This window comes from Chaetura pelagica, unplaced genomic scaffold, assembly GCF_000747805.2.
Source record: "Chaetura pelagica isolate M959 unplaced genomic scaffold, ChaPel_1.0 scaffold104, whole genome shotgun sequence".
Lineage (NCBI taxonomy): Eukaryota > Metazoa > Chordata > Aves > Apodiformes > Apodidae > Chaetura > Chaetura pelagica.
In genome coordinates this window covers 9,358,767-9,372,626 of record NW_009953786.1, presented here as the reverse complement: position 1 = coordinate 9,372,626, position 13,860 = coordinate 9,358,767, and the positions used below count along the sequence as shown (strand labels likewise).

At 43.2% G+C, this 13,860-nt stretch overlaps 1 protein-coding gene across 1 annotated transcript in view; it reads right to left on the bottom strand.

Annotated features, from left to right (window-relative positions):
- The window catches only part of PHACTR1 (phosphatase and actin regulator 1), a 301,044-nt gene that overhangs the window by 1,232 nt on the left and 285,952 nt on the right, over positions 1-13,860 (bottom strand). The window contains exons 10-12 of the mRNA XM_010000934.1: positions 12,407-12,468; positions 3,716-3,856; positions 1,480-1,556 (exon numbers count right to left, since the gene is read on the bottom strand). Of these exons, the coding sequence (XP_009999236.1) occupies positions 1,480-1,556; positions 3,716-3,856; positions 12,407-12,468 (280 nt within the window). The remainder of the gene's footprint in view (positions 1-1,479; positions 1,557-3,715; positions 3,857-12,406; positions 12,469-13,860) is intronic.

The following is a 13,860-nucleotide window of genomic DNA, read 5'->3' as shown; positions in this document are numbered from 1 at the left end:
CTGAACTTCAGAAAAACCCTTACTCCATTTTCTTCTATATTAGCAATACCTATGGCTCAGACATAGTGAGTTGAAGCCACTTGGTGGCTTTCAGATACAAGCTGAGTCATCTCAGGGAGTCTGCTCACCCCAGTACTGGAAAAGAGGCAAAATACTGCCCAGAAACCTGTAAAAGCCAAGCAGCTGGCAAGATTTCTGGAAAACTAAACCAGTCTCTATGTTTTTTGGATGGTAAAGGCCTCACAGAAATCAATGGAACTCTCAATGGAGCTCAGCTTGTAGCAACACCCCCTTTTAGAACAGCCTCATCCTTTCTAAATTTGTCACTGCTCTCCTGGAGGAGTGAGACAAATGTCCTTCAAAAGCTCAGTAACTGGGGTCAACAGATCTAGGCCAACTTCACCCTAAAGCTGTTTTCAGACCCTGTGGCTCAAAAGCAGCTGGACTGTCGCTAGCAGCACTCCCTTATTAAAAACCCCAGTGCGACTATCCTAGCACATGCTAGAAAGCAGAAGGGAGACTGTTTCTGCCAGGAAATATATGCATAATGCATGTGGCGAATTTTAATACAATTATTAATTTATACAGATAAAACCCTCCTAATACAAAATTAATTTTGCCTTAAGCTTTTCTGTATTTTCTTAAAAGTATTAGCTGCATTTTTTATGAGCACCTAGCTGATGAACGTATTAATACAAGGGCAGCTCCAGTTTTGCATCAGATCTCACTGTCACTTGTCTGCAATACCTAATGCTTGTCTTTCATGTCTTACAACGAAGGGGGGGGGGGGTAATGTTGATTTGTAAAGGCCTGACTTCAGCTGAAATGCCAGGAGTTCAGCTCATCTCAGCATCAAAGCCAGAGCAGACTCAGCACAGGCTGTGTGTGGGGACATGCCCTGACCTCCCAGCGTGCCTCGTCCCCAGCCTGGTGGGTTGGAGGGTTGTTAGTTTGGGGCCATGGATAATTAATTCAGTCTCTACCTTTTTAACTAAAAAAAGCCTAAAAGTATAAAAAATAGTGCTTCTCATAATGCTGATCTTGCTGTTTCCCCACTGCAGCACATGAAGGACAGGACTCAGAGATCTGTGCATGAGATGTGTGTAGTATGCAACAGCCACGTGCTCGGGGGGGTGTGAGTGCACACTCATTCACACCTTGCTATGTACTGGCTCTACATCAGTTCCCTGTCCTTCAGAATCCAACCCTCTTTACTTTTTATAACAGAAGAGCAGACATGCAGCTCGAGCATGATGATTTAAAAAATAAAAGGAGGTTACACTTCATTAAATAGAAGGCATGTGCCTGTGTACAGCCATGTAATGAGGCAGCATGAGTTTGTCTGCCTGAGTTTCTTGTACAGCCTGGAGTTCTAAATGTAGTTTATTGAGTGGGTGTTGCAGAAAGAGCTGCTGGGTTTTGTTTTTTTTAAAAACAACGATATTCATTGGTACTATTAAAAAATTCATCTCAGCTTACCTTGTTAGATGCCTACTTAATTCATGAACTTCCATTTCAGTGCTTTTAAATTCATTAAGCTCTTTTCGAATAGCTGCCTGCAAAGGAAACATAAACTCATAAATGTATAAATGAGAGAGATCAAAATAAGTTCACTCTGTTCTCAAAACACTATATTACAAGTGAAGAAGATAACATCAGAGAAAGAAAGAAAAACATAAAAAAGACTTTTAAATGTGAAAAGGAACACAACATGTTCTAAATCACATAAACAGAAGAGATAAATGCTTTGGTGGAATGGCTCAGTTTGAAAACATATCCTAGACAACACAGATACAGAACTCAATTCTGGCTTATTATGTAAACACTTTCATGTACAAAATGCCAAGAAGCATGAGAAAAAACATGGGCACCCAAATTTCTCAAACACTGTGATCTGTTTCAGAGCTGGACTGTGAGAAAACTCTGCCTGGATCTTGCCAAACTCGTATTTGAGATGACTCCTGCCTTTATGCAGTCCTGAATTTCCTTGGATGAAGTTGCCTAAAGTGACTGAGCTTACCTGGGGGGGAAAAAGAGAGGTGGGCTCTCTGCCCTCCTCTTTGCCTCAGGCTGTGCCCCTCTGCCCTTCTCCCTTCTGACCCTGCTAAGCCATTTACTGAACCAATTCAATGCACTAATCCAGCAGAAAACTAGCCACAGGTGGCTGTGCCCAGCATCCTCAGGAGACCCAGTTACCTAAAGCATCTGCAGTTTGTCCAAGAGGGAAAAGAAAACCAAAGGGGACTGTCAGGAGAATAAATATTGAAGAATGAAGAAAAAGGAGCGACTTGGAGGGATTCAGCTTTGTGGTGGAGAGGGGGAGTCAGCAGAACTGGCACAAGTTCCAAACCCAAAGTCAAGACTTATGCAACCCTGTGATACTTGCACCTCACAAGTGGGTTTCACTGAGTGTTTGGAGAGGACATACCAGGTGGCTGCTGTGGCCAAACGCTCCCACAGGTCTAAGCAACAAATTGGAGATGTACTCCCTTCCTCATCTACCAACTGGGAGAATGTAACTAAGATCAATAAGATCTTGTCCAGTGTGGTGAGGTAAAATGGGAAAAGCTAATTTAACCCAGTATATTATGGTCTGTGGACAGGCCAGAGGAAGTATTTTTTTCAGATCAGTTAATGCTTCATTAACTTATCCAAAGCTAAACTAAAAAAGCCCTCTGTCAAAGAGAAAACTAGTGGTCACAAAACTATGCAAGTCCTTTGGTTAAATTATACAAGTAGAATGGGCTGCCCTTTCCTCTGTGAATAAAACCAAGAGCACCATAAATGAATGGCATGGCCTGGAATCCTGCTCCTGTCTCTGAACATTGGATATCATAGTCTTCATTGCAGCATGAGTCTCACAGCAAACAAAAAGCTGGGTATCTGAAAGTCTTTAAAATTCCATAGAATTACTAAAGCATGGGAGTCACTGATCAGCCTCATAGTCTTCTTTTCTTACAGTGGCCAAAAAATGCCTGTCTTCTGCCTGAGGCAGCAGTAAGACCTTCAGGATATGACTGTTAAAATTTGCCAGCAATTTAACTTCCCTGCTACCAAAGCTGCCACCAGAGACACCACTCAGTGAAGGTCCCACCAGTGCTCAGAGCACAGCACACTTGATACCCACGTAAGCAGCATTTCTTCATCTGCAGGACTCGTGTGATTTCAGTTTAGTCCTTAAAATACTCTGTGGAACAGGGCATAAATCCTGAGTAAACACCCCTGTCATAACACACTGGAGAGACGTTACCTGGCTTTGGTGGGAGATGCTTTTGCCAAATATCTGACCTGCTGCCATTTTTGCACCCGGGCCTGCTCTGTCCTGGCACAGCAATTTGGGCAAGTGCTGCTGTCACACTGCTCTGCTAGGTCTTGCAGGAGCTCTCAGTTGGCAGCATTATGTGGCAAGACTAATACCAACAAACAACAGGGTTGCCCCTGAGGCCTTTCCTCAAAGGGCCTGATCATCCTCTCCTCTCTAAGTGGTATAATGCTGCTAGGCTTGCTCCTGGCTTCCACGCATGCAGGAGCCTTCTTGCCAAAGATTTATGACTCAAACAACAAACCTTGTGAACAGGAAGAAACCACAGGTGTGCTGGGAGCGGACATCAGGGGGAGGTTTATTCCTCAAGAGCTGTGGGACCTGAGGGATGCTGTCTGCCATGACATGCTCTAGGTATTTGGATCATGGCTCTCCTGAAGCTGTTCCACTTACTTTGTCAGCAGCCGTGAGTCGTGTCCAGGGTTTGTCTGCCCTCCTGTCGTAGTCCTGTGCATCTGCCACTTCCACGTAGTCACTGAAGCGGATGAGGATCTTCCTCTCACGTAGCTCTTCTACCGTGGGCCTTTGACTCAGCTGCAGGTTTGAGGGAGGAGTGGAAGAAGATGTCACTTTTTCCCTGCAGAGTGCTGCTTGGGGATTAATTTCACCACAGCCATCGTTATGGTACGAGGAGGGTTCACACATTTCCCAGTACCATTGTTTTTATGAGCTTTTCACAGAATTGCTGCTTGGGAGGTAACCTCTTGTTATAGCAACTTGAATATCATCCCACCTTGCTGCCAGAGCAGCCCACTGTTGTTTTGGAAGCAGCTGTGACTGGAGACCCCAGTCCCTGGCTGAGGTTGATCACCCTTGCGGAAAGGAGATATAATGCAAGAAGGTCTCCTAGGGCACTGATGTCTCAGGAGGAGATGAAGACCACAACACAACTTTACATCTACCTGTTGTGTGCTCCCTAGTCTTGAGCTGCCGTGTGTGTGTCTGTGCTGCCTGGGCTCAGGAAAAAGCACTGAGTGGCTCTTGCCCTGAATTACGTGGAAAAGGTGACAAATGACTTTCCTTACCATTCTGATATTCTGCAGACTTGTCCTTACCTCCAGAAGAGGCAGACAGGATGATGACTATTGCACATGGAACTTTCCACTGTATGCTACAGATCAACTTTGTGTCTCATCAGGGTATTTGACTTTTAACAGTTTATATTGCATACTACGAGCCAAGAAAAAAAACCAGCAAGGGTGGATTGGACATGTCAAGAAAGCATCTTCATTGTTCTAAGGCATTTCTTTCAAATTCCACAGCAGAATAGGCAGCCACAGTCAAAACTCCCCTTTCAAATTAGAAACAGGAGTGTGCTGGTAGTCCATGTATTGCAGAGCCAGTTACGTGGCTTGGGACTGCAATTCCCAAGTGAATTTCAGTGATCAGTTCTTCTTAGATGCACAGCAGGCTGGTTCATGTTGAAAGCAATTACATGAGTGTTTCTGCAGAAGGTGCTACATCTGCATGTGCATCTGGCTGTATATTAGCTGCAAAAGCTTCACCATTAGAGTGAAATATTTGTAATTGTGATATGTCAGGAAAAAGAATATCCCACTAACAATTAGCTAGACAGTGTATCATGCTATTCCCACTCATTACAAATAGGAGTGTTTTGCACTTCACCCTTGTGAACAGTGAAAGGTGTAAATATTTCATGAAATGCTTGAGGCTCATTCTGCAAATGTATTTAGGCTCCTGGATCTGGACATGCAATTCCACTCTCTGCCCAAAATAAGTATCTCAGTTCCCTGTTTTTCATATTCCAAGTAGAACTGAAATTCCAAACTGCCAGGCTGTTAAGTGGAGAGTGAAAAATTTGCAAGATTACAAGAAAGAGAAGCACATGTTTGAAATCCCACCTTTCTCTATCATTTGGGTGCTGATGCAAGATACCTCTAGCAGCCCATCCTGCTTTTGGATTTAAATCCCTGTGTCCTTGTTCTTGGCATGGATGTTGCCTTTCTCTTCTCTTTCTAGAAAAGATGGTGGTGATGGGAGGTGACAGTGGGGCTGCTCTCCTTATATGGAAAGCCCTGAGCATGCACAGGTGGACTGGGTTCAAACACCTCACGTAGAGACCATCTGCAGAGCTGCACTGATCCCCCACCTGTGAGCTGCTCAGGGTCAGGAATCATGTCCTACCCCTCCCAGCTGCAGCCCAGCCATTTTGCACACACCAAAGGGACAAGGATCTTGGGAAGAAAGGGTTAACTAGGAGTTCAACTCTACACTGCCAAGTAATTCCCTTGTGCAGGACAGCTGGCATTAGTCAAGTAGCAGCTTGGCAGTTCATGTGTTGTCTCTAAAGCCATTTTAGGGTAAATTGCAACATTAGAGAAAGTTTGGTTTGAAAAAGAGCAACTGTGAAACTTCTGAATATCGCAAAGATCTTGGAACTAGACAGTTGTCTCGTGCCCACCTTCTTCTATGAGAGGCATGAAGTTTCATGGGGTGAGCTTCTCTCTCACGTTTATATGCTTCCTCTTACTTCTTCCATGACTTTTCCAAGAAAAGTCCCATTTTACATACCTACACTCAGACCAGCCATGCACAGGTCAGCCGAAGAGCGTGTATGCAGTGAGGTTAGCAAGAAGCAGACTCAGACTACAGCTTTTGGGGACCTTTCTTAAAAAAGCCAAAATGTATACAGAGTAGGCATAATTTTTTTTAATTTTCCAGACAACTGGACAAACCTGTGAGCTAGAGTGCCATGTCAGAAAAGCCAGAGGGCACAATGAAGTAGATTGAAACACATATAAATTTAAAAATGTTATTCTTCACTCTAGCAGAACAGAGTTGCCTCTCCAGCCTGCAGCCCTGATACCTATGCCAGCCAAAAACACACTGCAATTAATAGATGAGCTTTTAACAAAAGCAAGGAAACCAAACTGTTACACCATGTCTGCAGTATAATTACAGTTAAGCTATGAGTGAGGCTTCTCTCTGTCCTACAGCTCACCTTGAATGTGCTTTCAAACGGCTAGGTTTTTCTAGCAGCCCTAGTACTAGAGCTGCAGGCTGATGCATGATTACTGAGAGAGCATGGCAGGATTCTGCTTCTGGTTATTTAAAACAGAAGCCCTGACTATGGGAACAGGGAATCTTTTATGCTGAAATAATATGATGACTACAGCCCCAAATGTCAAAGGTTAGGGTGAGACTCCGTCTTTACTTGCATTAACTGCTTCTCTCCTTACAACAGCACAAATTAAAGATGAATCACCAATATTAAAGATGAATCATCAATATTATCTGCACATTTCTCAGCTTTTATCAGTTTAGGACACAGCCTAGGTGTTGTTTCAAATTAGGATGGATCTTTTAAAAAAAATACAATATCTTATCACATGGAGTATGATGACGACCAAACTACGAAATCCTGTGAATTAAACTGTGTTTCTAAATGGCTATAAGGGAAGGAGCTCCTATAAGCTTACCAAGATGGAGGACTTTCACAGCATGATGGGTTCTATTTCACAACTCTGAATATTAGTTGGCTTTTACGGAAGCACCAAGAGCCAAAGAGACAGTGGTATTTTTGCCAGCAATAGGAATTCACTGCTGATATTTACCTCAATGCTGCACTGCGTCTTGAACAGCTAATCTGGCTTCCTTGTTGTACTGGGTGGGTTCAGGTTAAAACCAAAGAAATGATGGCAAATGATGAGATGAGACAAATCTGAGGCAAGTTCTCATGTTCTCAAACGCACAACAACGAAATCAGGTGCATCACCTGCACATTTTATACCACTGAAAATTATTGCAACCCTTCGTTTAGGTATGAAGAACAATGCACTGGGTTATATGTGAAAAAAATGTCAAGGGCATGAGCACATGATGAAATGTGAGTGTTAACGTGCACTTTTCACTCTTAGATGACACCTGAATGTAAGACAGACTAAAAGCTCCTGCTTCACTTCCTCTGAAGTAACTTATTACTGTATATTATTTTTAGGTGCCCTGCCTTTGCTCCAGGAACCTACAACCAGTGCAATTTCAGGTAGTCATACTGCCCCTCAGAGTGGTGGGCAGTGTCTCCCCCCCCACAGAGTGGGGTGTCTCCACCGCACTAGGTGGAGCTACTGAAGGACAGAGACTGAGTAACCAGCTCAAGGTGACCCAGGATGCCTGGGGCAGAGCTATGAACAGAGAAAAGATGCACTGACTCTAGTGCCAGTGCTCTGGCTGTGAAAGAGAGTCCTGAAATCCACAGCCTATGCACCATAGTTCATGTATAGCCATAAATCTACATATATTTACATATATAAATACACACACTGAATATATTCAGTATATTACACCGAAGTGACAAACTGATCATACTAAATGAAAATAGAGGGAAAACCACACTGAGTAGCTTTCTAAAAGCAATTAATTAAAACATAATGGTTAGGGCACTGCCCTGCCTCTTTCTCCTGCCATTACAGACGTTTCTTCTGAGCTGCTAAGCATGAGGGTCCCTCATTATGTCTGGGCAATCCAGAGCACCCTTAACTCTTCAATAGCTTGGAAAATAGCTTTGCTAACATACTCTGAGTGGCTCCACTGCAGTTTGTCAGTTCAATGTCTGTTCACATGAAGGGCACAGCTCATCTGAGACCTCACCTTGGAATTTATTTTTATGACCTGTGAGCTCTGGTCTCTTGGGTCAAAATTGCTTAATGCTAAGCAATCCTTCCTGGGCAACACCTGAGAATGAGTTCTTCTTCTATCAGGCAGAAAGAATAAGGAACATTTGAAATGTACAGTAAAGAGACATGGTCAAGGACACGATGCAATTGCCTGCACAAGGCAATGGTGCTGCAAGCCAGAAGAAAGGGATCATACTCACTGAGCTGGATCCTTTTTCACTTAGGCCTGTTAATGTCAATGGGATGTGTAGGAGTGTGTCTGGATTTTTTTTTTTTGGGTGTGCCACCTGGGCATATGCATTTCTATTCATTTCTTTGTGAAGATTTGTGAGCTGAGGAAGCTGGATAACTTTATGGCAAGTGACCTCATTATTTGAGTGTGAACCAGGGCAAAAAACCCTTTCAAAGTAAATGGATTTGTATTAATGCAAAAAAGCAGTGTAAATGAGGACAGAACCTCCCATGTCTTGTCACGGAAGGTCAAACTTTCCTCTGTATATTCTGGATCACTGGAGATAAAATGGGCATGTTTTGAGCTTTGATACAAAGCCAATTTTCGAGGGAAGGTTTAACACAAACCTCTTTGTTCTCAGCATGGGAAATGAAGCAAACCCAAGCACTGCCACCAGGTAAAGTGGAGGGGGATGTGCTCTTGCCAGACAGGTCTTGGGATTTAGTTAAATGTGGAATGCTGAGTTTGCTCCACTTCAGTCACAATTAAGTTATTGTCACTTCATTGTTGCCTGCTGGTTAAAATATTACTGTTGTTATTTAGGGAAGAAACCAAGGTGAAAAATTACATATCCTTAACTAGCAGTGCACACAACCTCCTCTCCCCACGTTTGCTGGGAAGACACAGGAGCAGGATGTGAAGAAAATGCCCAGAGGACTTTTCCCTCTGACTATAAATGCAGTTTATCCAAATTAGCTGCTAACCTTTTTTCTTCTCTGACCTTTCCCTTCCCCGCTTCCCTGCCCCCTCCCTCTGATGAGCCCCACCACACTCAAGAGTTCATTATTTTGAACAGTCTGTGCTGATGCAAGCCAACAGAGGTCAGTGAAAGAGAAGGTTGAATAGCAAGACATTTCCAAGTGAGGCAACCAGTGAACTGAGAGTTTAAGTTGTACTAGGGCAGGTTTCGTTTTAATGGGAGCAAAGATTTCAGATTACCACATGCATTTTAAGAAACAGCTCATCATTTGGATTGTTTGATTTGTTGTTGGATTTTTTTTAGCTTTGGAGCTAGACTTCTGGGAAAAATTAGCTATCAACAGTGGGGGATAGGAAGCCGTAAACAGCTCTGGGGAGTGGGGAGCATGATGCTATTTGAGAGAAGAGAAGAATTTTATTCCTCTTTGCAAGTGATTTGTAATGTGTTCTGTTAATCCAGGCTATGACTCTCTCTCTGTAATGGAAGTCCTCAGGGGGAGTTCAGGCTTGTGTTAATTGCCTTGGTGCTTGGCCAAATTCACTGTGGTTCAGTGAGGATAAATTCTTAGTAGTAATTCCTGGGGGCCCAGAATTACCTCCCTGTGGAGGGGACCTGCCTGCAACAAATCTCCCAGAGGGTCTCTGCACATTAATATTCCTGGAACGGGCCTGTGGGCCAAGACAAGTGCTTATAGAAATTCCCTCCTAATCCACATGTCCTTCCACTCCAACAAAGCTGCTCACTGGGCCCTGAGGGGCAGGGAGAGGGAGCACAGGGTGGCTGGTTGTGCACAGGCCATCCACGGACATCTCAGGTGACATGCAAACACTCTTCACCTCTCCTTCCTCAGGCAGGAGGGAGATGAGATACAGAGAAACTGTATCAAACAGCATTTGCCTCCATTTTGTTCTTTGAATGGCAGCTATTCCCTGTCCCCAGTTAATGTGGACTTAGATGAATCTGAAAGGATGAAAAGTGCTTAAAGGGCAGCTCACTATAGGTCATCTGATTTTTTAATTTTTTTTTTTTAATTTTATATTTTTTTTTTAGAAATTGCCTGCCCAGATGATGAATTCAACTGGATATTTATTGCTGACTTTAATAAGGCACCTAGACCTAGCAAGGTAATCTTACTTATTACAGCATGTCATGTTACAACTTATCATCATAATACTGTAACAAAATGTCAGCACTGAAGGAAATTTAAGAACAGCTTTTTAATGGATGGAGTGGGTTGTTCCCTTGGAGTTGGAATGACACCACCAAAGAAACTGGAGATGGCAGGAGTTGCTGTCGTGCAAGGTCAAAAGTCCTTCCAGCAGCTTCTGCAGAACCCCTTCTCCTCTGATTACCAACTACACATGGTAACCAGGAGGCAACATGGCATACCTTCCTTATGTTGAACTTACCCTGTGGACATCTCTGTGCACTAAACCTGAGTGCAAAGACAAAGGTCTGCTGGGCAAAACAATTGCTGTGCTCAGTTAAACTGCTTGGTCTGAGGTTTAAAATCCTTGGGTAGTTAAGACTTCAGTGCAAATTGACAGAAGGAGCCTGCCACTCTGCTGTAGCCTCAACGACACTTCTGGGACACTCTCATGGAAGACAGGGCTGGGGAATAACAATGATTTTTGCAGGATTCGCTAGGTGGTTGGCATTTCTAGTCGTTCTCTTTATTAGCTTCTTTCCTCTAGTGATTTCCAAGTTTTTATGGCAGCACGTTTGGTAGGTAAGAACAAAATCAGCCATTAGAACAAAGGCCTGTGGATCTTCCATTAAATTTACACGTTACTAGAACAATTTACAACATTATAGAAAGATGATAAAAATCAAAGGGTGCTCATTCATGTTGCTACCAACCTCACAAATGTGGGAGAGAAAAGTCTTTACTAGGGAAGAAGCCAAAACGGGCTAAAAGAAATGTGATCAGAACAGAGGTACAAACGCTAAAAAGCTAACTACCAGGAGCTCAGACTGACTGCTCTCACCATTGTTCCAAATTGAAAGTGCAACCAAGACAGAGAAAGAAATCTCAGAGAAGACTGCTGAGGTTTCAGGCAGCAGACACTGTTGCCATGTTATAGCAGCCTGGGCTACATTAGCAAGTAGCTGTGGCTTCTGCCTGGAACAGACAATTCATGTGCTTTATCTTTCCTACAAAATAGTGGAGGATGGAAACCACTTGGTGATAATGCCAGTTAGGTTAGGAAGCCCCCATTTCCTAGGCAGCTGACTCGGTATAGGTAGCTTTGCTTTTTTATCTATTACAGATGTTAATCAAATGGCATCAAGCTTTGGATTGGATTCCTGTATGTGTTTATTTGTCGATGTACAGGGAAATAGAAAACCTGGCAAAACGCTGTTTCTAGCCTTTGCACAGAGCCTAAGTCCCATGGAACATCTGCAATGCAGTCAGGATCTTTTCTTTCAGGCAGTGCTATGAGGAGATGCAAAACTGTTCCTGCCATTGTTGTCAGAAATATGTTTAAAAAAATAATATTCTAGCACTCTGGGCTGCATTCTTAGTTCCTGCAGACACCAACAGTAATACCCCATTAGTGACAAAGAACACTGCTGAATCACATGAACTGAGAATAAGACATGAGATTTTAAACCATAAAATTAAACAGTCCAGCTCTCTGAATGTAACCTTTGCATGTATATTTAAAGCCCTTTTCTTGTAATTATTTATAGCATGAAAGTTAGAGCTAACTTAGGTTAAAAAGACTAACCCACCTAAAAACGTACAGGAAGGGGTCAGTGCTGCTTCATAAGCATGTGAGTTTTTTGGGGGCTTTCTCCACCTCTGGAGACAGGAAATATGTCAGTGGTGAAATAGTGTTTATCTGCAATAACAGGATGGATTGCTGGCTGTGTATATTGAGGCATCTGTAGATATTCACACCAGCTGCAAAACTGAATGTGTGTATCTGAAATGACTTCTTCAGTTCCAAGAGAAAATTGCTTTCAGATTGGAGGAAACCAAACTATGCTGTTTTGTTTGTCCTTCTCTGTGATTACAAGATTGGTTTTTGCACTGTACACTCTTTTGCAAGTGCTTGTCTCTATTTAGCTTAAATGCCTCAAGTGACAATCCTGTTTTTTACAGGAAAAGTTTATTCCCTAATGTAAGGCTTTTTAGGTAGAATCTTTAAATGCAACCATCATTGTTTTAACTTTGCTCTCTTTGTAATGGCTGCAGAAGCCATTACAATTACAAGGAGCAAGGTTAGACCAATGCTAAGCTCTGTATTCTTCACTGTTCAAAGGTCCTTCTGCTATAAAGCCTAGATCTTTTTTGCAGTTTCAAAATGTTACCAGCAATAGCCTGTAAAGTGATTCCCTTCACTCTCTGTGGACTTACACTCTATAATGTTGGTGATTTCTTTTAGATTTCTTTAAAGACTTGTTTCACACTCTGCTTTTGAAAATGATGCTGAAGAAAAGGAAAAAGGCAAACGACTGCAGTAAGGAGAAAGTTACAGTAGTGCCATAACAGGATAAAAGTTGCTTCTCACCTTACGTGTTAATCTTCTCTTTATCTCTCGTTTTTCCTCCTGCTCCTCTTGCTCATTCCGGGCTGTAAAAGATGTACCAGGATGTCAGGCTGTGGACTCATCAGGCATGCACAGTATGCAACAAAATAAGCCTCTCCATCAGCATAGTAATGTTTCAGGACCTCTCTGATGCACAGCATGTCCCTCTGGGGCTGGTGAACTTCCTCAATCTTTAGCTACTGCGCTTCCTCACACACTTCATAAAACATCTACAGCCTCCTTTCTTTTCCCGTGCTGGCACCTCTTCATGTGTGTCACTTTCTGGAAGGGCCAGGCAGCAAGCCAGCTCTTCAGAAACTGTTATCTCCCTGCCCACAGGCCTGGTGGCCTCAGGGGGTTCAGCAATGATACAGTTGGATTCTGTGAGGCTGCAAGGTTAATGGTTGGGAAAGAAACACAGGCTTTTTTTAAAATTTTCCTTCCATCTACAGAATAATTTCTTGGCAGCTGCTCCTTGGAGAGAATGGAAAAAAAATTACACTAGGGGTGCCAGGCAAAATCTGCAAGTGCCCATGAACTAAGCAGAGTTAGGAGAGAGTGTTCTCCCATCATGAGCCTTCACAGCATCACACTGCATCATCCTAGGATGATCCACTTTCAACACTAAGGCAAAAGATAACATTATAAGTGCTTACCAGGGCAAGTCTCAACCATTATGCCTCAAGAGGACAATAACATTTGAGTATATGAACTCCTAACTAACTTAGGAGCAGGCTGATGTGCATATGTTTCCCCTGAACTTGACTGAAAGTCATTAAAAGCCCAGATTTCTAGGTATTCAGCTCCTCAGGCAGTTAGGATCCCTTTCCACTGCTTCTTGATGGCTCAATTGCTCCTTCCTCCAGTCACGCTAGTGCATAACAGATGAGAGCAAACACAATCCTTCAGCTTTTCCAATGAATACCTTCTGCCCCTGGTGTGTTCTAGTCTTCATTCAGACAGGATTAGCTCAGGCTGGAAGAACTCTCTGCAGGGGAGACTATGGACCCCAAAGGCCAGTTTGGGATAGGTGGCTTGATTTAAATTATTCAACTTTGGACTGAATTAAACCCAAGAGGGAATCCTATCTTCCTCTCTGCTGCTTCATGCAGGAGAAGCAGGCACTCCTGGCAGAGTGGCAGTGACAAACTGCCAGCCATAATTTCTTCAGCCAAGCACTCCCACCAACTGAGACAAGCCAAAAATAATCTGAGGAGGTCCTAACCCAGTGGAAGTCTGTGCACAGTGGAGAAGATGCAAAGTTTCAAACCAATGTATTCAAAACTGGGGCTTTCCCCACCCAGAAGTAAGATCTAAGGTTCATATATCTCACAAATATCTGAGCAGGTAAGAAGGGCCAGGCTAGAAGTCAGCTTTCTTGCTGCTCAGGACAGCAGAGCTGACAGGTCTATCACAACTACTCACTGACTTCAGCA